The sequence below is a fragment of the Pan troglodytes genome, chromosome 4 (assembly GCF_028858775.2).
Source record: "Pan troglodytes isolate AG18354 chromosome 4, NHGRI_mPanTro3-v2.0_pri, whole genome shotgun sequence".
NCBI lineage: Eukaryota > Metazoa > Chordata > Mammalia > Primates > Hominidae > Pan > Pan troglodytes.
The window spans coordinates 9831335-9858729 of NC_072402.2; the positions used below are offsets into that span (position 1 = coordinate 9831335).

Genomic DNA, 27395 nt, shown 5'->3' on the forward strand with positions numbered 1-27395 from the left:
CCACAGGTAAAGTGCCCTTGCCAACCCCGCATGGTACTCGATTCAATCTGCTGTCTCCCCCAACCCCGTGCCCCATCTCACTCCCAGCCTCAGAGTCCCTCATCTATTAAGAAGTTGTCTAGATGGGTATCTATTTCCTGACCTCTATCTCCTCCTCAACTCACCCCAATCTCTCTGCACCCCAACTTTCCATGAAAAACAGCACAACTTCCAACTTTAATGGACCTGTTTCTCTCCGCACATTGCACGTTTCTTCTTACCACTGAAAGCCCTGCCTCCCCCATCTCATCTTCCTGTTTCGTTTTTTCCTATTTAACATTTAATGTAACTGTTTGTTTTATTGCTTCTGCCCCCACTCCCAAAAAAAATATATGCTTCCTGAGGACAGGGTGTCTGTCTGTCTTGTCCATTGCTGAACCCTCTCCAGGGAATTTTGGCACAAAAACTCCAGTGTCTTCTTTTCAGCAAAGGCCACGAGAAGTATCAACTGTCCAAACCAAAAACATCAGGAGTCATTCTTAATTGCACCCATTCTCTCACTCCTCCAAAACACCTGCTGCATCTGTCAGCTTCTCTTCAAGAAATTAACCAAGAGCAGCATTTCTCAAACTGATAGGTGTTCCATTACCACTTCTACAAGAAGACTTCTCACATTTTTCCTGATTGTCCCCTCACCCATGAAATTTTGCTACAGATATTCTGTACTGTATATTTGCTTGTATAGTCCATGTCTATTTGAATAAAAATAAGATGTTTTGTCCCCCTAAGAACTAATGTTTGCTTCATTGAGGGTGACATCTGCCTATCTTCTGGCTGAGCATGCCATGCTCACCTCCTCCTAGACCACCTTGATGACTTCAATAGCTTTGACCCCAGCCTCCTCTTCCTTACTCAGTTACAATGCAATGACATCTAGAATGCCTGCTTATTTTTATACAATGGCGGATCCTGTAGCAATACAGTACTGTTGGTTTAGAAAGAAATTGTACCCCAAATTTTACCCTCCTTCTACCCTTTTTGTTATCCTCTGATTAATTCTCCAGGATGTATAGATAGTAATCTTTGAAAACATGCATCATATCATGTAACTTCTTTTCTTTACATAACTTTCAGTAATTATTATTATGCTTAGATTAAAATCTGAATTTTTAAACATAGCTAGAAGGCACATATTAGCTATCCCTGCCTGCATCTGGAGCCTAGAAACTCTACAGGGTTGAATGAACTCCAGGCATTGTTGGATCTCTTACTGTGGTTGCCTAGAAAACAGAGGGAAGGATTCAAGCATTCGGTGCTAATGCATTACTGGGGGTGCAATCCCAGGGCTGTGTGGTGAGGGAAAGGAATACGGAGCAGGAAAGAGCAGGAAGTGGTGCTATATGATTTGTTACCATGGGGCTCTTCCTTTATGATGAAACAGAAAGAGACATCTGCTTGGCTACATGAGAAGCCTGCCCTTGGACAGACGCCTGGAGGTGAAAATGGAAGGGGAATTCACCAGTTGCGTTCTGCCCATACCCGACATCCCTCTGGGTGAGGCTTGCTTCATGGAGAGTTCATCCTCCTGCACTTCTGGGCTGCAGCTACCAGCTCTTCCAGCACCTGCTTGAGAAGTCATATCCCACTCCCAGAAGCGTGCGATCTCATCCAAGCCCAGGTGCAGCAACAGCGCCACAGACGCCTGACCACCAGCTGCTCAGCATCAACTGGAGGAACCTCCTGGTCCTGCCCAGGAATCTGTCAGCCATGGGGGCAGCTGAGGCAGAGCAAATGGCCGAGGGTTCAGGGTCAAGTAAGGCTGAGAGAACCTGCGGTTGAACTTACGACCTGACCAATGAGCGGTCCTTCTCTGTTGTCTGAGCTCATTATGCTCCATTGCACCCCAGAGCCTTGGCTCACGTGACACCTTATTGCTTCTTCCTCAGATAGTAAAATGGGTCCCCAACACCTCACTCACCCTCTTTCCACAACGTCTTTCCTGAGGATTTTGTTCTGATTTTCTTCTTTGGCTAGCAGCCAAGGTTGTCCGTTTTTGAAGTAGGAATCACAGATACATTATCCCTAAATTTTCCATGTACCTTTATTTTTGATGGAAAGATTAGCCTAGAATAACATTCTTGAGTCACATTTATTTTCCTCTAATGTGTGTATATATTGTTCTACTTGAAATCTGGTATTGAGTGTTCCCCTATTTTGGTTTTACTTTCTCAAACCTTCTCTCATCATTTGGCTGAATTTAGCCCCTAATTAGTCTTATTTCATGTTTGTAAAATAGATTTTTGGTTTTCTATTCCTTGAGATTTTCATTTTTGTGAGTGTCTGTTTTTTTTTTATTCTTGGATGAGTATAACATGCTCAATTCACATTTTCTTTTTCTCAGAATATTGCATAACCATGTTTCACAGATTTATACAGCTGCAGACTATCCTGAGACCATGTGATTTTTTTTCATTTTTAGTTTTTTTTTTTTTCCTCCTCAATACCTAAATAATTATTTCTGTATTCTTGGAATTTAAAAACTTACCTGGCTAGTGTTCCTTTATTCTGAATTAATATTGCACAAATACAGTATGCTTTGAAATTTGCAGACTCAATTCTTCCTTTATTGCAGGGTAATTTTCTCCAATAGTGTCTTTGGGCACAAGTATTTAGCTCCACAGACAGGGTTCTTTGGTTCAAAGACACCAATCACTCTGTGTGGTCCATTGTCTTTGTGGGTCCTTCGTATTTAAAACCTTATCTTTTATTTCTACATTTTCCACCTTAATCACTGCAAACATTTACTCTGTGTCTAAGCTTTAGCTGTGTTTTTGTTTCCATGAAGTTTCTAATTTAATTATTACTCTTGTAGTAGAATAGCGCGTCATTTTGATCTTCTATTTATTCGCTTATCTCTGTGAACTTCCTTTTCATCTCGTTTTGTTTCTTTCATCATTTCAACTCTGGGTACTGACTTTATTTACATTTCTCTCCCTTTTTTTTCCAAGCAAAGTAACTTTGTGGCACATGTCCTGCTTCTGCTGGGATGCCTTCTATTCCATTTGCTTTTCTGTAGACTGAAGTGACAGGACAGGGATGCAGAGAAGGAAGCTCAGCCCAGGCTCCCTCTTTGTTGAAGGTCTTGAGCCTTCATATTTTTTTTCCTTTTTGAGACAGCATCTTACTCTGCTTCCCAGGCTGGCGTACAATGGTGCAATCCTAGCTCATTGCAGCCTCAAATTCCTAGGCTCAAGCAATCCTCCCAACTCAGCCTCCAGAGTAGCTGGGACTGCAGGTGCTCACCACCGTACCTGCCTAATTTTAAAAATGTTTGTAGATGTGCAGTTCCACTATGTTGTCCATGCTGGTCTCAAACTTCTAGCCTCAAGTGATTCCTCTGTTTTGTCCTCCCAAAGTTCTGGGATTACAGGTGTGAGCCACTGTGCCCAGCTCTATTTTTTGAGATTTCTATAAATATTTCATTCCAGAATACAATTAACCTTGGGGCTGGGGGAAGAGAAGGAAACAGAGGTGATAAACATGGCACAATCTCACATGAGTTCAGCAGCTAGAAGCATATAAACCTCTATATGAATGTTTCCTGCTTTATATTCATCTATTAGCTGCCCCTGATTTTTCTATGTAAAATTTTGCAAGTTTGAAATGAAAAACAATGATTCAAAATGTGTGTGTGTATGTCTTCTTCCTTTACATTTCTTTAGTGCCTGATATGTGTTTTTATATAAATGTTTATGAATTATCCTCTAACTAAAACAATTTATAAAATATAACACAAAAAGAGATCACGTTCCTTTTAAAAAATATATTTATTGAGATATAATTTGCATGCCATAAAATTCACCCACTGATTTTTAGTATATTCTGAGTTGTGCAATTATTGCCACAATCTAAGCTTAGAATATTTTAAGATTGTATACAATTTAAGGTTCAAATGCTTTTCTAAACACTAGAATTGAGTTAAAGTGAAAATAAAAATGATATATCTCATCCTAGAAGGGAGAATAGAAAGCCCAAGACTGAATGGCATTGTTGGGGAGGGAGCATAGAATTGGAACAACCATGGCCATGCTGTGGAAAAAGCCCAGAGCGGCAGCCACATGTCTGGACCAGGAGTGCATGTGGGACTGCGAGGGACTGTCACAGTGGTGGGGAAGAGCCAGTGGAGAAGTGTTTCCAAGTCAAGTAAGGGAGAAACTCCCAGAATACCTGATTGCTCAGCATGACCTTAATTTTGTCTTTGTAGAGAACTCAATAGCATATGAGACTCCATCACTAACAGAACTCCAGTCATAAATATTCTACCATTTCCACTTGACTCTGGCTCTGAGAAAATCTTCAAAAACCAACTTACAAATTATTAGCACAGTCATGATTCAGATAACATGCCTGGCCCTGGGTGGATGGACACCAGGAGAGATACAGGGCAGTAGCATGAAAATGGACCCAGAATGTATCTGGGGAAGACTGCTGACTCAGCATAGTGGCAGCAGTGGGAAATGCCACCAAAGAGGCAAGACGCAGATGAACTACACCAGCAAGAGGAGTCTAGCTCACATGGATCTGTAGACAATATGGACAAATAAAATAAACTGACTTTTCAAACAGCCATTGGCTGGTTTCCTCCCATTTGCATGTGTTCATGTAAAATCAAAGTAAAAGAAAATACACCTACCACCAAACCTGGATTCCCAGGCCTGGAAGGATATCAAACTGATTCTGCAAGTAAGGTAGGAAGGACTCTAGCTTCACATTCATTAGTTATGAATGTCTTACCCATGCTCTATCAGTTGATAATTCGTTTAACTCCTGGATATGGTATAGCAAGTGCACCCAGACTGAAAGGACTCTAGCATGTGTGCTCAATATCAGATTATTTTTTAGACTTACCTGTTTAATTGTTTTAATTGAAACATATTAGATATATATATTTTCAAGGTAGATGGGATAATTAGATACATTCATATAATCAAATCACGGTAATTGAGAAATCCATCACCTAAAATATTATGTTTTCTTTACTCTAGAAATATCTGAATTATTCTAGATTTTTTTCAAATATTCAATCAATTAATGTTAACTATAGTCGCCATACTGATCTGTTGAACACCAGGTCTCACTTCTATCTATGTCTATATCTGTACCCATTAATCAATCTCTCTTTATCCCTCCCGCCTCTATATCAGTTTTAAGATCAAATGAGATGAATTTCCCTGGTTTGCCTTGATGTAACTACTGGGGCTAGTTATAAATAAGAGATCGGAACAACATCAGCCTTTTGAATTCAAAATGTCAAAATCTCTAATCTTTAACATTTCTACTTGTTGGGGGTTATTTGGCTTTTAGAGGGTTGAATTAAAATGTATATTATTATACCTTCCAGTATCCAATTCCTTGGACATAAAGACTGTATGTTAAAAAAATATATCCCTTAAAACTAAATATCATTCTTAATTAAAATCTGAAAAAAAGACTATATCTCCTTCAAAATATATTAAACAGTGCTATAAGAGTAAATGAAAAGATCCACAAGTTAGTTGAGACATGAAATATGTAATTATAGAGGTTGTTCAGTTAAAATTGTCAAGCCAGTCTAAACAAGCTGAAATGCTTTCTGGGAATTCACTTTTCAGTAGAACTGCTTTTGTACCTGCCCTGGGTCACTGCATATGGTTTGGAGCAGGGTTTGTGTTGGGCCCCGGGTATCTATGGCTGTTTTCTGCTGGAAAGTACCTTCACCCACTACAAAGTTCTCCTCCTCTTGAGTTTAACTAACAATCCAACTAGTGAGAGATGGAAACTGTCAAAGAGTTCTACATATGGCATCTTTACCCATAATCCCAACTTGTGATTCAAATTAACAGTATCTTGATGTACATGTACAACACAATTCAATTTGTACACAGGCAGTAGATCAAAAGAAAAGCCAAAAATCAGGTTTGTGGAACAATAAAGCGAATCTCTGCGAAATGCATTTGCCAAATGGCACATAGTATATCAATATCGGAATCAGATCTGCACATCAGACAGGATCAGATGGTCTGGAATCCCTGCGGCAGCTGAGTCCTGAGCTACTCTCAACACAGTGTGGGGGTGAAGGTGTTGGGAGCAGCAATCCAATCATGCTATCATTCAAAACAGACATGTGCAAGCAAGTTTCTAGAAACTTTTAAATAGCGGTTTTAAACAATGGTAAAAGAAGTTGCTTGTAGCTATGGACTGAATGTTTGTGTCCCCCCAGGATTCATATGTTGAAGCCCTAATCCCCCATGAAATGTAATTAGGAGACGGGGCTTTAGGGAGGTGATTAGGTCATTAGGATTGGAGCCCTTAGGAACGGTATGAGTGTCCTTATAAGAAGAGACATAGGAGAGAAGATCTCTCTTCATTCTGTGAGGACACAACTAGCAGGCAGCCATCTGCAAACCTGTAACAGGGCCGTCACCAGGAAATGAGTCATCAGCCACCATGATCTTAGACTTCTAACCTTCAGAACCATGAGAAATAAATTTCCGTTGTTTAAGCCACCCAGTCTATGGTAATTTGTTGTAGCAACTGACTAAGACACTCATCAAAGTAAAAATAGAGGAGTTTCATCAGAAATCCTCAGAAGTTCACTACAGTTCATTATAAACACAAGAGAAGCAAACATGACCTACTTGGACTTACGTGGGGAGTACGTCTAAAGGCTCAGGTTGAGACCTCAGGCTGCTCTTCACTGACCCATTCAGGTCTACTCAAGAATAGCCTCAGCCCCCATCAAAATCCCTCCCACTCCCAAGGTACTAATGAAGTCCTCAACTGCCTCCTAGAATTGGAAGAAGATGGCCCTATTCTCTGTGTCATCAGCCTGGACATTTATGGTGAAAAACTAGGAACGCTTATGGAAGGGTCCAGTTCATTCATCCCACAAACCTATTCCGTGCCGGGTACCCTGGGGAAAATTAAGGAAATACATGACAGAATAAAGAGAAACAATCCTGTCTGCAGTCTCATAAACAAGAAGACAGTGCAATGGTAATTCCTTCCTTTCTCTTAACACAAACAAAAATCAACAAAATCCTTTCCTTGACCTCCCATCCCCTCCAGATAACTCATCAATCCTCCATTTCCCTTCCCTGAAAAGCTTCTAGAGGAGATGCCCTAAGCAGCTGGTTCCATCTGACTTCGGCCGGTGCTCTTCCTCCTCCCCAGTTCCTCCTCTTCCCACAGACTGGCCCTGAGGAGCAGCTGTGGCCTCCATCTGCCCACTCAGTGGTCACATCTGTCCTTACCTTACCTGACCACTCAGTGGCACTGCCTGCCACTGGCCAGTCCCACATCTGGCTCATTGGTTGTTTCCCTTATGGGTGCAGGGCTGACCCTGCCTTCTCAGTCCCTGCTTAGCTTCATCATCACCTCCTGGCGGAGATCAATGCTAACTAGCAAATGCAGGAGCTTGCTGGGCTGTCTCTGCGCATCTGCTGTGTCTGCTCACCGTCACCTTTCTGGCATCTTACTGACTGCTCTGTTTATTATCTGCTGTCCCCACTAGAACGTAAGGTCCAGCAGGGCAGGTGATGCCTATGTGTTCACCAGTTTCCTTCCCAGTGCTTCAAATGAACTCCACAAATAGTAAAGGTTCAGTAGATAGTAGCAACTTCATGAAAAAAAAAAAAAAAAAAAAAAACTAACTGGTAAATATGTGGTAAATATGTAACTAGGAATTGAGAAGTTCTTAGAAGAAAAAAATATATATTATTATCAGCAACAAAAACAGTAATCGTGATCCATGAGAAATGACAATTATACAGAACACTGGACAAAGAATGGGGAGGGGCAGACTCCACCGTGAGATGGCTCTGTATGGGAATCTGAAGGCAGGAAAGAGAAGGACAAGTCCACAGAGCTCAGCCAGGTCCCTACAGCTGGCCTCACACACCCAGAGCCGTCTGTGTAATGAACTGAGATGGAACATGCTTTCTACACTCTAGTTGCTTTGGAAACTGAAGAGACCTAATTGTTATTTGTAATTTGAAAGTATCACTGCCTACATTTGCTGTAAATGTTCCATTATTTATGCCCCAAAACATATTCTTTGAACACTGCCATGTACCACCTTCCACGCAAATATTTTGCTGAAGGCACTGTTTTTGAACAAATGAGAAATAACCATGACAATCCCAAGATAATATTTCACCCAACAACATCTTCCAGCAAAGCATACCTTTGTCTTAAATTATCCAAATTCAAATGGTCTTGCCAAGAAAAGACTTATTTTATGAATAGTTGAGGAATAATAGCAAAGAAACAAGCCATTGTCTTTCCAATTAAAGTTATGACCAATATAGTGAAAATAGATTGAGATTTCCAAAAAGAGGGACAGAGGCTGAGGAAGATAAGTGAGCATCGTGGGTTTTGCTGGTTGCAAAAAGAGACATCAGGCGTAAAGCTTGAAATTGAAATTGAATGTTTAGAATCTAAATCTAAAACACAAAATCAGAAGATGGTAGAAAACCCCTCAGAGGGGGCCAGAGCTCCTACCTGTGGCCAAATAGATGATGTGGACGAGCGCTTCTCTGCCCTGCACCACGTCGACCGCCACGTGGGAAAAGCGGCTATTGTCCTCCATGAAGGAGGGCACTGTGGTCACTGGCTGTACCACCTCATGCATCAGAATGAACTTCTGAGCATCCTGCAGATTTCTCTCGGTCAGGTTCACGTACAGGCCCTGGTCCACGGTGCCACACTGAAAGGGAAGACAGGCCAGGTTACCAGAGCCGGCAGCCTGGACACCCACAGCTGGCTGTGGCCACCCTAGCTGGAAAGTAACTTGGAAATAAAGTAAGCCACAATCCATCATTGAAGTATGCAAACATGTCTGCTTCTCCATCCTCCCTGCAGCCCCTATCCTTAGCATCCTTTTCATGTTAGATTTGAACTCATATCTTGGGAGTCTCCCAACATCATCATAAATGAACTGATCAGAAGTTAAAAAAAAATTAAAGTGGGAGTGATTGCCAACTTTAAACAGCAGATGCATAGAAACTCCTCCTTTCCCGTCGAGTTACTTGAAAGCTGTCTGGTTAAACACATACTATTATATCTGTCTGATAAATCAGGTAGCAAATTGAAAATGCAACAATCAAGGATCTCATATAGATGTATTAGTTTTTCTACTGTAGCAGGGGGTCTGTAAGCAAGGCATGGATTTCAAGCTGATAGTATTAGGTCATTCTCATCTGTAAAATCAAACAGCATTCACATGGGCTACAAAAATACTGTGCTGGCCTTATTGTTTTCTACTTGTATTTCCAATTAGAAGAAATTATTAAAAAATGTTTAGAGTCCAGGAATATGGAAAAGAACATGGCAAATTTATAAGAACGGGAGATGAGGAGGTAAGGGAAATGGGGAAGGAAAGGAGAGGAGTGGGGAGAAGAGAGTAGAAAGGAATAAAGAAGGAAGAAGGAAGGAAAGAGATTTCAGATAGAGCAAATATCATGGAGATGAACCTGGGATATACAAGGGGAAAATCAGCCCTGTACAATGCTGGGAAATAAATTCAGAGCTGTGTTGTGGGGAGGCTGGCAGGTGTTATATAAGACTGTTTCTGGCAAGTATGAGGTAAAAAGAGGGATAGAAAGGAAAGCACTGCTTTCTTAGAGCCAAGCTCAGAATCAGAAAACTACTACCAATCCTTCTCATGTCTTTCATAAACTTTAATTCCTGGTACAAATGGTGACTGATCCCCAGTAGAACTTCACATAAGTAGGTTTGATGGAAAAGAATTTCCAGGCCCATACCACCTGAAACTACTGTTTATAACATGTCATGTCTAATATGTGGTTTTATAACAGGTGAGAGGTGCAAACGTATAAGATGGAAATTGCTTTTTGAAAAGTAGATGATATTTTTATAGCATTTGATAAAATGCTCCATAAGCCATAAAATGATGGGATGGTTGTAGAAAAAGAGAATCTGAGAGTTAAATGGATTTCATGCATCCAGTCCAAGGCTTAATTTAGTATCACACCCTTGCAGGGGCACCCCATGTTCCACAGGAAAGGACTGTGTGAGTTTAGGTGAAGGGCTCAGCCCTGCCATGACCCAAGTGCTACTCTGGCTCCGTGGCTCTCAAGCCACATGGAATCAGGTGAGTGGCAGCTGTCCTGCCACATGGTCTGAGGTGAGGTCTCGCCTCTCAGTCTCTGTCTCTTTACCTGTCCGGTGGCTAGGAAAATAGTTACCCTGCTCATTTCTCAGGGCTACTGTGAGACCAGCTGAGATAATCCGTGGAAAGCATTTGTAAATTAACTGAAAGTCCTTATAAATGCCAAAGAACAAGACAATGTGCCTGGCACTAAAGAGAAGCCATTCAATTAATGGTGAATGGTAAATGCATTGGTCTTGGAGCAGGACAGCAATTCTATGGTCTGTTGAGCTTCAGTGGCCAGAGGGAAATGAGTGAATAAACAAAGAAGGGAAGGAAACAATGACTGAATACACAAGTAGTTGTAATTGGGGGGGGAGGGGATGTGCTAGGAAAGTTTATATAATTACAGTATTAAATAGTAACATTTGGAGGTCAGAGACAAGTCCTTACCTGTCAACACATGTTTTAAAAAATGAAAAAGAGCTCTACTAGGCTTGATCTAATGTCTATGCAGAAAGGTTCTAGTTCTGAGCATGATGTTATGTGTGGTGGTTTACATTCCTGAAATCAGTGGTGATACCCAAGTCACGGCGGCAGTTAGCTGCCTACCTGCTGGGTGAAGTTTGCACACAGGTCTTGTTTTGTAAGCATAGTGTTTAAAAAAAAAATTGGTATCATGAAAACCGGATGGCATAATATACAAATAAGAATCTCTTGCTGTTCTTAAGGAACCAAGAAAAATTGGACACCTAACAGGGAGTTCTCGGTGGCAGGGGTGAGGCAGGATCACTCGCTACGCCTTGTCATCTTTATTTATGTATCGCCTGTATCAATCTTATTTATGACTGCCAGAATTGCCAAGAATTGGTTTTGAGGTATACTCTACTACTTCTTGGTTTATTTTGCTGGCTATAATATTCCACCCAGTGCTTCTATTTCAAATAGTTGGAAGAGTATTCAGAGTTATAGAATCTATGTATTGGATCATAAGCAACCCACTTAGCTCTCTAATACCTGAAAATTTTCTAGCTTTGCCTTTTATGCTGGACTCTCGCTGTGTCCGTGTGGGGCACTGTGTGACTCCCTGGGTTCACCATGCAAGAAGAAAACAATAAAAATAGTAAAAGCACAGCCATTGCTCTCATGTGCCCTACAATCCACAACAGTTTTCATGCCAACATCTCTTCAAGTAATTCGGTCAGTAATTCTACAATTTTTTTAAATGATAATAAATATTTGCACTTTTGTTTATTTACTTGTTTCTAGGACAACAAATCCATTCTTGTTCCAGCACACTAGTGCATGGTGGTCAAGCCCACAATCACCTAACCTCCTGCAGGAGTGCCCAATTTTAATGGTCCCTTTGTTCACTTACTCCCTTGCATCTTGCTGCAAACATGCTTGGCAGGCCGGGGGCGGTGGCTCACATCTGTAATCCTAGCACTTTGAGAGGCCGAGACAAGTGGATCACAAGGTCAGGAGTTCAACACCAGCCTGGTCAAGATGGTGAAACCTCGTCTGTACTAAAAATACAAAAAAATGCCTGGCGTGGTGGTGGGCACCTGTAATCCCAGCTACTTGGGAGGCTGAGGCAGACAATTGCTTGAACCCAGGAGGTAGAGGTTCCAGTGAGCTGAGATCGTACCACTGTACACCAGCCTGGGCAACAGAGCAAGACTCTGTCTCAAAAACAAAACAAAACAAAACAAATCTGCTTTGCATATCAAAGGGTCCTGATGGACAGGATCAGATCTACGCACTTGCTCCTCCAACAACTGCCTCCTCATCCACTTAACTACATTTGAGGGTCTATTTGTCCATTTCAACTCCATCCTTTCAGAGTGACAGTAATCAAAGCTGCACAGAAAATTCTGGAGTCTGTCACAGCTCAGCTGTGCCACTGGGCCTCGGTGATGTTTTACATCAGTGATTGCCGCGTGTCTTACTGAGGGTCAGGGTCTGGATGACTTTGAGGACTGCAGCCTCTAACAGGGCAGGGCTCTGAAGCACCGCCTAGAGTGGTTTATATATTTTGTCTGAAAAAAATGATACTTTTTGTTGCTTTGTTACTGTTTTGAGATTTCTATATTAAATGTTGAAATATCATGCACCATCTCTCCTAACCCATTCTTCTTCCTGAATCCAATTCTGCTTTCTGCTTCTCTGATTAATTAGCTACTTCTAGTATGTAAGTACTGCACAAAATCCTAAATGTCAGTAGGAAAAACAAGAATTTAAAAAATCTAACCACTTTCCATTGTTGGTTATTGCAAACATAAGGCCTCTTATACATGTCTGGGGAGGGATCGTTAGTTCAAATTGAATTCCCACTCTATGCCAGTCTGGATGGTTTCATGAATGTCTGTGAGGATACTTTGCCAGTGTGGTTATCAAATAGAGTAAACATAAAGAAAACACTTGCTGTGTACTTGTACTAGGAGTTATACAAAGAATCACCATAATCTGTAACTTGAGCTCCATTGGAGTCTTAAATAATACTCAGAGAAGAACAGCTCAGGAATGCAAGCTTCCTGCCTGAAACGCATGCCAATTTCTGCATGCTTCATTCATTATGCTACATGGACTGGCTTCCATCCCATAATGAGAGTAAGCCATTCAGTGTGACACTGGCATTATAAAACCAGACGCTCCTGGCCTTAGGAAATGAGATTTGCTGTGTGCTGCAAAGGTATCCAGATGAACGGGCTACAAGTTATCCACTGCCTGGAGGTGGTAAGGGGCTATGAAGTTTACTAAGCCACGCTGTTCACAGTAAGGCCTTTTGCAATAAAAACATCAATGTATGGAAAATACAGTAAGCATTATTAATTATTTAACCTTCAGGATTTTATTATACAAAGGACTTTCTTAAAAGGAGTATTTCCTGTATTCAAGAGGAGAAAATGAGACAAAATATGCATTTACACAACATTTGATATGTAGAAGGCACCAAATAAATGATTCTTTTTTGATTTTTAGAGACAGGATCTTGCTCTGTCACCCAGACTGGAGTGCAGTAGACGGATTATAGCTCACTGATTGAACTCCTGGGCTCAAGCAGTCCTCCATCTCAGACTCCCAAATAGCTAGGACTATAGATGCGTGACACCGTGCCTGGTTAATTTTTTTTATTATTATTTTTGTAGAGACAGGGTCTCACTCTGTTACCCAGGCTTGTCTCGAAATCCTGGCCTCAGGAGATCCTCCTGCCTTGGCCTCACAAAGCACTGTGCTTATTGGCATGAGCCTCTGGGTCCAGCCCTTAAGAGTTATATTTATCAAATATTTTATACAGTAAACAATGCACATTATTCAGTGTTATCAAAATTTACTCCTAAACTATTTGCATGCATTTTTATCCCTTTCCCCCTTTGTTGATGGAAATATGCAATAAAGATGCATAATAGATAGATGTGTGATAAAAATGCACATAATTTGCTCAAGGAAAGCAGCACATGGAAAGATGACATGTAAGCCAGCCATCTTATTTTTAATCTCATGCTCCTTCAAAAACTTAAAGACAACAACAAACACAAAACTCTTTCAAAACAATCATAATTGAATGGTCCTTGCAAAAATCAAAATAAAGTATAAAATCATTGAACCTTTCCATACTCCCAGTTTTGAGAGTCCCAGATACAGGACCCACTTCTACCACTGATTAGTAATAGTAACTAATGGCCATTTAGTTGGAATAGGCTAGGATTTTGCATCTGAGGACCGAGGTTGGAATCCTCACTTGGCTACTTATCAGCTGTGTGGCCCTGGCCAGGTGATCTGCCCCAGGCCCACTGTCTTTCCCTGCACATGGAGAAGGCATTACCCACCATAGCACTGCCACCAGTGTGCAAGCTGATCTATCTGAAGCAACTAGCACAGGGTCTGGGACTTGCTGGTGCTAAAAATGACAGCTGTGATAATGATGATGATGATCTTAAGAAAGCTGTCAGAAGGCCCTCCAGGGAAGCCTGCTGCTATGGACCCAATGTCTGTAAGCCACCCAAATTCCTACCCTCCAGTGTGGCTGTATATGGAGATGGGGTCTTAATGGTAGTAAATGAGGGTAAGTGAGGTCATAAGGGTGGGGCCCTGGTCCAGTGGGGCTGGTGCCCTTACAAAACAGGAAGAGATACCCCAAAGGTGTCTCTCCACCATGTGAAAATGCAGCAAGATGTCCACCTGCAAGCCAGGAAGAGAGAGCCCTCACCTGAAAATGGCCCTGCTCACGCTTTTGTCTTGAAGGTCTAGCTTCTAAAACTGTAAGAAAATAAATGCCTCTTTTTTAAGCTACCCAGTCGGTGGTGTTTTCTTACAGTAGTCCAAACTGACTAATACACCTGCCAACTCACCAAACATGAGTAAATTGCTTCATCTCTTTGGGTCCCAGCTTCTTCTGAACACTGGGAGATGGATGACTCACAAAGCCCTGGAAGCTTGAACCTCCTGCAGTTTTGTGATAACAGATGAAGGGCCTCCACCTCCTCTTCTTTCCTCAGCAGCCTGCATCACATTCTGTCCTTCCCAACAGGGAATCCCACCACATTTGCCAATTAGCGCTCTAATCCTGTTTGTGTATCTCCGCTGCTCTGTGCCCTGGACCCCATTCATTAGAATGTCATTCATTAGGGATCAGAGATTCTGAGGACACAGAGCCCAGCATCATTAGTACTAATTGAAGCCTGGATTCCTAACCTGCTGCAGAATGCTGGCCTTTTTCCGCCCAGTCTCAGGCATCACAGCTGACAAAAGGCCCTTTCTGGGTCCAGGCGCCACAGTTCACAAAAGGCCTTGGTCTATTGACATTAGCCAGCAGAGTATGGGGCTGTCCGTGAGGGGCCAGGGAGACAGCTGCATGGTGCATGCACCCGCGGCTTAAATTACCCTTGCCTGTCTACACAAGGCTTCTGCATTCTTCATGGGGGATGCCAACAGTGCCCCTTTGCCCCCCGAAAATTACCTGGAAGTGGGGGTTTGGGTTGGGATACGGTAGCCAGGCCGAGCGCGAGTTTTCTTGGTACTTGAAGGGCCCGGAGAAGGCCTGCGCGATGGCGCTCAGGTTGAAGACGCACACAGCTGAGGCCGCAATGCTGTTCCTGGGAGCGGAGGGAGAGAGAGGAGAAGGCAGTCAGAGAGCTCGGCAGCACCTGCTGACCTCCCCCTATGGACTGGGCAGCAGCTGTGACCTACAGCTTCCAGAGGTCTCAAGACCACAGTCTCTTAAAGATCCCAAAAGGATGAAGTCAGAGCGTGAATGGGGCTCCCCTGTGGAGGAACAAACATCTTGGTATAGAAACCAGGCTAGTTAGCATTTAATACTTTGTAATCCTGTTAGCCAGGATTAATTCACTCAGTTGCAACAGGGGCAAGAGGGAATTTGAAGAGCTAGCTATCTGCTTCACCTTTCAAATTCTGGAATAAAAAGACCTCCTTCTCCAACGGATGGCGTCTCTCATCAGCCTCATGCAGTTCCCTTCCTGACCTGTTTATCTGGTCACTTTGCCCAGCAGCAGGGAAAGCTGTTTGTGTGTGTGTCTGTGTGTGTGTGTGTGTGTGTGTGTGTGTGTGTGTGTTTTAACCCAGATATTTGTTTTATTTGTCATCCTTTAAAAAAATCAACTCAAAGTATTTTATAAAAAGTGACTGTCTGACTCTTCATATTTTCTTTTAATTTAAAGTAGATTTTAAATTCAAAGGGTCAAAGAGAAAAATTTGACATAGCACTGACATATGAAATCCTGAAGCCATAATTTAGAATTCAGGCTCTGAGAGAAAGTCATAAATGGGAGCCCTCAGAAGGTCAGTGCCCTCTTGACTAAGTATGGAAACAGCAACATTATATGGTTAAGTAAATTTGCATTTTGAGCTCAGTCCGGGTTCTCAAAGGGGAAGTTCAGATAAAACGAGAAAGCTTACATATATTTTCTCTTGCTCTGAGACAATACCACAAGCACTTCTCATCAATTTTTTTTTCCTGCATCAAAGGAAAGGTCAAACTCCAAAACTGAAATACCTACCTTATATTTCTTTGATTTGATAAATACTGAATAGGAACTAGGCCCTAGTCCATGGACTTTACTAATTCCCATTCATTTAATCCTCATAAGGTGAAGGAAATTCACAGGTAAGGAAAACCAGGCACAACGAGGACAAGACCCTTCCCCAATGTCAGCCAGCTAATAAATGGGGAAGCTGGACTTGAACCCAAGGCTGGCTCCAAATGCCAGGATTTTCCCCAGTATGGCTCCAAATGCCAGGATTTCCAATCCTTTGCAATATCTGTGGGTGAAGTAGACAGGATTCTACTTCAGGAGAGCAGACAGTAAACACATCCTTATGGAAAAGTAGGGCCTTGAGGGTATTGTGGGCCTTCTGCATTTTCTCCAGAAGTCCAGCACCAAGGACAAGGCTCAGCATGATGCATACAGGGCCCGGCGCTGGAAAATAAAGGGGCGAACACCAGCTATGGGTTTGTTCACTTTGCTCTTTTGACTCTTCATTATCCTTAGAGAGAATGGGAGAAGTTAAAACACAAGTACAGGGAAGAAACTGGCCTTTGAACATGTGAGTGGACTTTAATAAGGACAAGAAAATAAGTGTGCTGGAGTAAGAATGGCTAGACACAGGATATCCCATCCAGGCATGCCTTGGGCCAGGTGCAGAGGCAGGCAAATGGGGGATATTACGAATAATAACAATATTTCCCTGAGCCCCCTGCTAAGCACTTGACACAGATCATCTAATTTCTCACTGAGAAGCTACAGATCCTGAGAAGACCCTGACTTACAGATAAGAAAACAGTAGCACAGAGAGTTTACGCAGCCCAAGTCACAGGCTGCAGAGAAATCAAGCAGGATTTGTACCTGCTTTGCATGGGGCCCCAGGTTTCCAGGCAGCTTCCAGGTAAAGGAAGAACCTAATCTTCTTCCTGCTGGCATAATGTTTCTCTGTTCACTACAACCACCAGGACTGAATGGGCTGACCTGGGCTCTGGTGTCACCCAGAGACTCCCCTGGATGTCCCACTAGCTGCCAGTCTGAGCATCCTTTAATAGTGTTGTGGGAACACTTCTTCCTGTCCCCTGTGCCATCCCCTGGGGAGCACAATTGGTATAGTATAGCCCATGCCTGCCCCTCTACCCTTTCACTTGCTGTGCTCTGGGGGCAAAGGACGGGCCTGTGTGACTCCACTGTGCTCCTCCCTCTGCCCTGCCCCCTCTTCCTAGGATGGGATTGTCTACAGGAAGTACATATTCACTCGCTTCTCCAGGGTCTCCAGACCTGTGGGCAGGCGAGGGCAGCCCAGGTCTAGAACATGACCTTGAGAATGAGAAGGCTTAAAGCTGGAATCAGTATGAACAAGCTCACTTGGACAACAGACCTGTAGCCACCTGTTCCAATCTGGCTTCTATCAGCAATCAAGGTAATAACTTACAAGAGCAATAAAAAATCCTACCCCCCACCGCAACTTTACTATCTTGATATCCATATCTATACATAGTAATACTTTACTACAATCTCTACAGTTTACTATCTACACTATAAACAACTATAATGGTGAGCCACCATTTTTAGATACCTAGAAATAAAGCCAAACCTTTAGAGACTCCATTGTAGTAGCACACCATTTCCTGCAGGCCAACCCATGCTCAAGTGACTGAGAAAACTACACAGTCGTGCTAGGAACAGAAGGAGTCAGAATGGTTATCTTTTCCCCATTCCCCTAGTGCTGAGAAACCTTGACGAATGTACAGAGGCAAAGCAACATTCTGAGCCCTGAAGCTCAGCCCAGTATCGGACAGCTTTCTGATTCATAAGACCTCTGATCCTCCTTTTCTTTCCGTTTGAAGAAAACCTTGTCTGAGACATGAAAAGGAGGTGGAAAATATTGTGAAATTTGAGTTGGGCATATTAGAAATGCATTCTCAAGACCCAACACAAATTAGTATTCCAGGGAGAAAGGGGAGATGTAGCACTTCTATCTCTAAAAGTATAGATTCCGTACATTGGGTGACTTCTGACATGATGGGAATTTGCAACACTAAACAAATAGTCTAGAGTAGTCTGAAACTTATTTTTGCAACTATCTAAATTGACCATACACCATCTTGGAATATTCCAGGCATGGTACTTTTATAACTTCTGAAATTGGTGTTTTGTTTTGTTTTGCCCAGAGCCAGGGGAATGAAGAGCTAAGTAAACCAGACTCTCCTTGTGCATAAAACTGATGTCAACTGAGCAAATGCACATTTATCTTGGGTGCGACTACACTAGTTTTTAAACAAGGTTTTGGAAAGAAAATCAACTTCAGAAACTGTAAATTGATTTTTTAAAGTAACTTATCAAAGAGAAGAAATAATCTCTGGGTTGAAGACCAGATTTATGAAAATAAAGATGGCCACGGTGGAGCAAGGATATGTGTGGAGCCATCCATACTAGCCTTATTTTTCTAAGCTCATGTCAGAAAGAAGACTCTTCATGGGGGGTAAAAGTTGTTATTAAGCAAATACTAACACAAGTTAAGCAGTGGAGAGACCAGGAAGAGAAGGTTAATGAGGAAATAACCTTTTCTAAAGGTAAAAGGACTTTTTAGAAATACCACTCATGGGCAGGCATCTGATGCCCAAGAGATGAAAAAGTAAATTAAAATACTTAGGAAGCAGAAAGGACATCATAGGGTGACCAGTTGTCCTGGTTCACCCAGGAAAAAGAGGTTTCCTTAGTTACAGGGCTGTCATCAATGCTAAAACTGGGATAATCTCAGGCAATTCAGGACTGTTGGTCATCCTACCTCATTTATCAGCACTTCCAACCCATCCAGATTTTGATCCTTTACTTTGGATACAAATATTCAGCTTTTGCTTAAAGTCTTAAGTCACAAGACAAGAGATTTCAAAGGTGATCCAAATCAGAACCCATAGTGTAGGATCAGCCGCAGCACAGCCAGTGTGTAGGAAAGTGATGCTCAGAGTCTCAATGTGAGCCTTGATTCCTGGGTTTGGCACGTGCTCCTGCTGAGTCTTAAACAGCATACCAGCTAAGGATGGGAAATAACTCTGGAGACATGTGATACTCCACTAGACTAAGAGTGAAAGAGATCAGAAAACTTCATAGGCTTAAGACAGCCCAAATATTGTTCATTCTAAAGTTAGGAGTATCTCCCTATCCCACCCCCAGACAAAAAATACTATAATTTTTACAAAAATATTTCAAAAGTATAATTGACATTTACAAAATGTGTGCTCAAGTAAGCAATCTTCTAGAATAGTGTAAAATGCAGCTATGGAAAATGTGCATTTCAAATATGAGCAAGGTTTAAGCAAGAGTCATGTTATCTCAAAGATTTCAGATTCTCCAGGCAACACTATTTTCATTATACACAAATGCATGACTTGCATATAGAAAAAATATACATATCATATGTACCAGTATTTCAAAAAGTGCCCAGAACACAATGGCAAATCAGGAAGGAGCAATTTATAATAGAATAATTTAATGTCACTATATCCTAAAGATTGACAAAAACTTTCTTGATTTGGCATATTTTTCCTAATACCAGTCTCACAAATTACATATCTTTATCTAACACGTAGTCTACTGAAAACTCCTCTTTTTTTGTCTGTTAGCCCAGTAAATTAAGAAAGATTTTCTTTAAAGTAAATTTAAAACCTCAGAGGTCAAAGAACAGAAGACTTATTCAGAATGAGTAAGAGAGAGGGGAGAAAAATTATTTCAAGTTACATACACATTGGTGGTAAAGATGCCATAGATCAAATCCAGCTCAGGCAGGAAGAAAGTACTCTGCAATTCGTTGTAGTAAAAGGGGACTTCTCCAGGACGGGAGCAGTTCAGGCGAGCCTTCATGAATGTGGTCCAGGTGTCTTCCAGCAGGAAGCGCCCACCAATATCATTCTTGCACACCCGGGCAGCTCTGGAGAACACTGTTTTCCCACAGTCATGCTCTACTGCATTTTCTCGGAAAAAGAAGTAGGTAAAATTTCCGATGTCATAAGATGACACAAAGTTTGGCTCTGGAAACAATAGAAAAGAGGGAAAAAATCTCAACATTCATGTCATTCCCTTTTGGTCTTGCCTGCTCAGTATTTCATCCAAAGAGACGTGGTTTTGTTTAGATAACACCTGGTTCCTATAGGACTATTGGGAGGCCCCGTGAGCAGCTTAATGATCTACACTGTTGGGAAACTCAGTGTCATACACAGATTCTAAATAATGGGAAGTCACTGGTATGATTGCACACTCAAGTATCCCGAGCTAAATTAGGGCTCAAGTTAATGTGACGTTAATACCAACAAAAATTGGCAGCAAATATTTGCAGTACATTTTAGAGCAATATGTATTACTTTATTTGCAAATTCTTACATAACCTTCAGAAAGGGAGAAAATATGATTAAAAAGATGAAATGTGATTCAGAATATAGCAGTCTACAATCCTATTTGTGTGCAAGACAACAAAATTATTTGACTTATATACATTCCCGTGACTTTGACATAATGTATGTGCTTTTACTAAGGACTTTAAAAATGTTTTCATTGTTGGGAATGAAAATAAAGACTAAAACTATAAGGTGTGTCTGGAATTAGCTGTAGCAATTTCTGTTGCTATGGTGACCATGGAATAGTGAAAAACAACTCTGATTTTCTTATTTCTGGTTTGCTGGGTAATCCATTCAGAGGAGGGAAGAGTATTGGGATGGAGACATTGCTTTGTAGTTTTCTGGTCTCATAATTAGCTTTAAAATGGGGAAACAAAGAAATGACAAAATTATGGCAAAGCCTTTACTCAATCACCAAGCTCTTCAGGAATTTAGGAAATATACATTATCAACTGAATTTTACATATAGCATTTGAAGTTTTAGCTTCCTAACTTCCAGTTTGAAACCAGTGATAATAGAGATAGTACATTTTGAGATACACATACTCCCTAATATTTGCTTTTAAAACTCTAATCACAAGGTTTTATTCTTCGCTATTTCTAAATGCTATTCATTCAATCAGCAAGTATCTTAATTTTCTGGTGCAAATTAGGATAATTATAGCAGTAACCTTTGGTGTCCAAAATTAATGGAAAGATACAGACAACAAGTATATTCACAAAGACACATTTTCAGGGACAATTAGTTTGTTGGAGCAATTCAATTGGCCTTGTACCTTTCCAGATACAATTGCACTGCAATAATAACATGTTACTGGCAGGACAACTAAAAATATGTGTGGCTGCAAGATAAGCCATTAATGTTAAGAGTAAGACACATAAATGGAATCACCTAAGGTCTGAAGTGCAGAAGTTGACTTCAGACATTGACAAAGGGTTGGGATTGACTACTCTGTTATTCTGTCCAGGAAGACTATTGCCAATTTTCAATCAATACCTATATTCGATATTTTCACAAAATGTTTTAATTTAATCCAACTTTACATTTTAAAAATGTAATAAATACTCTAAATGGTTTATGTATGATACTTTTCCCTTCAGTACAATACGTTGTTAAGTCATTGAAGTATATCAAGTAATATACTGAGGTGATTTTAATTTATAAACCGTCCAACATATTCTTAAGTCACTATTGCTTTCACCCTAAATGACTGTTTAAAAAAAATCTTGAATTGCATAATATTGTAAAAGACGGAGGTTAGATATCTTTACTGTGATAGTATGCTTTAATATCCTGGAGAGATGCTCACAAAAACAGCAGATTACATATCTATAACTTGTGTTTTTGGAAAATAAAGAAAATACTGGGTGGTGGGGGGGGGGGGGTGTTAAGTCTGTGTTTACTGTAAGTCTCCAAAACAGAATTACTTGATGAAGCAGGCCCCAAAAGCAAAGATATGGAACAATTTCAAAACCATGTGTAAAGAAAATAATACTGGCATGTCTAATTCTAAATAAGAGTCTAAATTATTTTGGAATGGGTCCTGCACCCTGGCTAAACAAAACTAGAGTTTGGGAACTGTACTAAAAACAAACAACAACAACAAAAACAGCAACAAGCAACCCTTCCTAAAATGTGGAAAACAAAGAGAGAAGGCGTAAGGGTCCAAGTGTGTCTAGCCCGGGACTTAGGTTACCAGCACACATGCAGGAGGTCCACCAAAACTTATCAAATACACTCACTATTACCCATTTCTGCTATTAACTTGGGGACAAATGGCATGAAAACCACATAGTAAATAGCTCCAGTTTCTCAAAAGTCCTGAGCTGAAAAACGAGAAGATACAAAGGAAGAAAGATCTTTTATGGTTTCCAGCTGAAGGATGAGTTGATAATAAAAACAGCTAATATCTGTAGAATGCTAAGTCTTGTGCCAAGATCTGTGCTTGGTGCTTTATATCCCCATTGAACTCACAAGAATCACAGAGCTAGGTGCTGTGCTATTCTTCCCATTTCACAGATGAGGACACTAAAGCCCAGAGATTTAATAACTTGTCCAAATTCACATAACTAGCAGTGGGGGATGGGGATGGAAAGTCCTGAATCCATTAGACCGGGGGTCACCAACCCCCAGGACATGGACCAGTACCAGTCCATGGCCTGTTAGGAGTCAGGCCACACAGCAGGAGATGAGCAGCAGGCAAACGAATGTTACCTCCTGAGCTCCGCCTCCCGTCAGATCAGTGGCAGCATTAAATTCTCATAGGAGCAGGAACCCTACTGTGAACTGTGCATGTGAGGGATCTAAGTTGTACACATCTTATGAGAATCTAATGCCTGATGATCTGAGGCAGAACAGTTTCATCCCTAAACCATCCCCTCTATCCTCCCTGCCACCCCCAGTTTATGGAAGACTTATCTTCCATGAAACTGGTTCTTAGTCCCAAAAAGTTTAGGGACCACTGCATTACACTATACTGAAAAAAATAAATAGTGCTTGCAAAAAGAAAACAATCAAAAGCTAGCAATATTCAACAGGATTTGATTTTCTGCTTTAGAAAAACAATGGTAAGCTCTTGGCTGGACAGTCATCTTTCCATGGAGAGTGGTAAGCAGGTTTACTGAGGAACAGTCTAAGGGGGGTTTCAGAACCAACCAGAGAGACAATAAATGATGAGACGAAACTTTAAACCACAGCTATCATGGAAGTCAGGAATGACACAGAAAGAAGAAAAAGTGGGAGGAAGAAGAAACAACTTAAGGACTTATTAAACAAGAACATTGTTGGAAAGTGTTTGACCCAACTCCAGAGGGTGTTTCAAGGAGGGCCAACCATAGCCTCAGAGAGCCAATAAATGACTTTCAGGAGGTCATTCCGTACCCTGTGTCTGTTCCAGCAAACCACATCCACTTTTGCAGACAAGGAGAAGACTGAGCAATGGCAGGTAGACTGACCCACAGTTTCCTCTTTCCACAGAGAGCCTCTACCATATCTCCAAACCACCCTGAACCAATGTTATAAGATCACAACGTCCATTTTAGATAGAAATGCTCAAATACATGTTTTCCTTTTGGTTTGCAAAAACAACAAGATAATTTGTATTCAGTGTGTAGTGAGTGCCGTTCTCTAATTCACCACACAGTGCAGGTCATGTTGGTCCGGGAGTGAGACTGCATTTGGAAACACATCATGCGGCCCTACACTGATCCTTCAGGATGAGGGTGGACCCCTGACTGTGTGACCTGCCATTAACTCGGGAAACACAGTTTCTTGAAAAGTAGAGCCTCTTGAAATTCGGCTAGCATCCTGTTCCTTTTTCAAAGACAATAAAAAAGTGGGAATAATTGTAAGACAGACAGTCAAATAGCTCTTATATTTATTGATATAAATTTGGAAGTAGGGGATGTTAGAGTCTTGCCAGGCAGGATGATAAGATGAATTTTGTTTTCCTTCCATTATTTAAGTTCTGTCTTTTCTCAAAATGCAATCCACCACAAACTAGTATCTGTCACTCCTGAGTGAATTGAACAAGTCAGAAGGAAAATCAGGTATTTTCTTCTTGTCTACAATGGATAGGAGTGCATGAAAGAGAGATCTGAGGTGTGTTGCTAACTAAATCACAGTAAAAACAGGCACGTCAGCTGCTGTGTAAACATATGCATGGAGAAACTGTTTTTTCTAATGTTTGTAAAACATACTGAGTTATGTATTACCGTGTTGTACAAAATATATCATGTTAATAAGAATTCTTCTTCATGATATAAGAAATTTTATTTTGCATATTTACTTACATAATAGTGACCATACAGATAGGACTACCGAGAAGTGACTCACCATATATGTAATTACAAGTGATGCGAAGAAAAACATCAAAAATTTTGAGATTTTGACCACGCAAAACCAAATACTGAGAATCCAAAAGAAGCCTCCCATTCTATATTCTTTCTATTCCAATGCCTAAAGCATCAATATGGGGGTATACCATATTCAAAGGGCTCGATCTGATCATTGAGCAGATCATTAATAGGTTGTTGATATAAAAATATTTGTACACAATGGGAATGAATATTAAAGGCACAAAGGAATCCCAACTCTACAAAAATCTTACTAGAATCAAAGTCTATTATAAATTATTTTGCAGTCAAAAGTCGCCTTGTGAGACACTTGCCAAAGTCAGGCTGGAAAATGCCTGTACACAATGCCTGTGACTCTGCCCTGGCTGGACCATTGACATCTGATATTTTCTGTTGTTGCATCTGACAATCAGACCTAGTTTGCAAAGCTGTGAAAATTAAATGGGCTGATACATAGCAGGATGCCAATAAATGGTGGCTATTATTATTTTGGCATCGTGTACAGGCATTTTCCAGCCTGACTTTGGCAAGTGTCGCACAAGGTGGCTTTTGACTGCAAAATAGTAGCCACCATTTATTTACTCTCAATGTCCCTTGGAATAATTTCTGTTGAACAGAACTTCACATAATGATAATGAATGATCAAGTGTATATATATATATATAAAGCCTAAAGGTCATTAGAATTTTAGGAGCATAAATAAGTCATGCTGAGTTTTGTTTGTTTGTGTTTTGAGACAGAGTTCCTCTCTTGTTGCCCAGGCTGGAGTGCAATGGTGCGATCTCAGCTCACTGCAACCTCTGCCTCCCAGGTTCAAGAGATTCTCCTGCCTCAGCCTTCCGAGTAGCTGGGATTCCAGGTGTGCACCACCACACCCGGCTAATTTTGTATTTTTAATAGAGATGGGGTTTCTCCAAGTTGGTTAGACTGGTCTTGATCTCCCAACCTCAGGTGATCCGCCCACTTCAGCCTCCCAAAGTGCCGGGATTATAGGCATGAGCCACTGCGCCTGGTCTATCATGCTGAGTTTTTAAATAGCAAGCTATTTCACAAAAATAAGATGAGTTAACGGAAACAATATTCAGATGTGACACACAGCCAGCAGTTTTCTGTTCCTAAGTTGTTGGTATCAGTCAGTACAAAATGCCTTCCATAAGCATTCCCTGATTTTAGACCCCCTCTGTATTGGGTACATTGTTTCCATTGTCACAGTTTATGTAGAAAAAACTGCTGTAGAAGCTTCCAGGGCAAATCTATTTTTATCTAGATATTCATTAAAATTAAAAGCGGATAACTTAAAATTCAATTAAATTAAACATAGGTTAAAAGCTATTGGTAGGCCAAAGTTCTTTTCCTGAGGTTTCTACTAAAAGACAGATGATGATAGATAGATAGATAGATAGATAGATAGATAGATAGATAGATAGATAATAGATAGATTTTAATAGATGGATGCGCACATTTGTGTCTGTGTATATGTGTGTATCACACACATGAGTATAGAGATATATGTATATATGGCTCAATACTTCCACCTACTGGCTGTGTGAATTTAGTCACATTATTTACCAGTATATTTTCTCTGTTTCCTGTTTTTGAATAACAACAACATCCAACATACAGTATCATTGTGAGAATCAAACGCACTTTGCTGGTAATCATCAAAATACAGACCTCTATTTATTAAAAATAACTCCAAAAATTAATATAAACACAGATGTGAGTAAATAGTATCAGTAATTAATAAGATAACTCATTGAGTATGCATTCTGTATATCAGATTAAGATCTACACTTATTCCATCAAGCCTGAAACCAAACACAGTGGCAGGGACCATGCTACAGACGAGCCTGGAGCCGGCCAGAGTACTGCTCTAGGCATTTACTCACTGCCCCAAGGGGCTGTCCTGGGCACTGGGTGCTCCTTAGTAAACTGATAGACACAGCCCGAGCCCTCAAGAGCAGTGTGAGGAGACAAACAAGACAGATCAACAAGTGCTTACAGTGAGGACAAGGGTATGGAGGGCCAGGGCAGCTGGGAGAAACAGAGGATCAGAAAGGAGAGAATAGGGAAAGGGCAGAGGTGAGGCTGAGAAGGGGCCACCCAGACAAGGATGGGGGAAGAGAACATCCCTGCCAGAAGGAGAAGCCTGGGAGGAGACCATAAGACTGGCAAGGAATGGAATGAAGCCACAGTCAGGATCAAAGAGATCAACAGGACAGGAGGTGGAAAGCCAGGCAAGGCCAGGAGCCCATAACAAGGAGTATGGATTTCAACTGCCATTGGAGAGACACCAAAGAGTTTTAAAGAAAAGTTTATCACTCCATTTCCTGGGTGTGTGGTGTGGGATGGGGTGGGAAGTTGGAGCCAAGTACATCCTTGGTAACTATTTTCACAGCAATCAGGGCCTTGCATCCTCAGGTGTGTCACTCATTGAGCCCCTTGACAGAAAAAAGTTATTGCTAAGACCCTTGCAGTAGGAGTGGAAAGACAGTTCTAGCACATTTGATTCCTTCCTTCTTCCTGGGGAATATGACCCATTGAAAATGCACTACTTTCATGAATTTGCTGATTCAAGTAGGAACCACTTGTACCAAGGGGAAATGGGCTGGCTTCCCCTAAATGAGAAGCACCACTTCTGCACACCGCCCTACAAGTCCAAAACTCACACCTACAATTCTCCATATCTTTAGGTCAATAGGAGTTTTATTAACTGGATATGTGTCTAGATGTTCTAGCTCAAAGTGACAGACTTTAGTGTCTACTCTGCTCTTATTCCATTCCAAGCACATAGCCCTCTCTTATAAAATTCTGCCAAATCACACATTCCTATTAGTTATATATCATTTCATGAATATTTCTGAAAATTGTCAAAACACAAAATTTCTATTCGCCATGTTCATTTTTCTCTGATGATATTTTAAATTTACAGGTTCACTTCTTTGAAGAATTAATCATTCAATCTGCAAGATCAAATTAATACAAGGTTTTTATTGGAATGTTAATTTAAATTTTAAA

At 41.1% G+C, this 27395-nt stretch overlaps 1 protein-coding gene across 4 annotated transcripts in view; it reads right to left on the bottom strand.

The window, feature by feature from the left end:
* The window catches only part of SEMA5A (semaphorin 5A), a 500732-nt gene that overhangs the window by 141735 nt on the left and 331602 nt on the right, over positions 1 to 27395 (bottom strand). For all 4 annotated transcript variants that reach the window (XM_016952939.4, XM_054684172.2, XM_054684169.2 and 1 more), the window contains 3 exons: positions 19874 to 20159; positions 15090 to 15225; positions 8521 to 8725 (listed from right to left, as the gene is read on the bottom strand). In XM_016952939.4, the coding sequence (XP_016808428.2) occupies positions 8521 to 8725; positions 15090 to 15225; positions 19874 to 20159 (627 nt within the window). The remainder of the gene's footprint in view (positions 1 to 8520; positions 8726 to 15089; positions 15226 to 19873; positions 20160 to 27395) is intronic.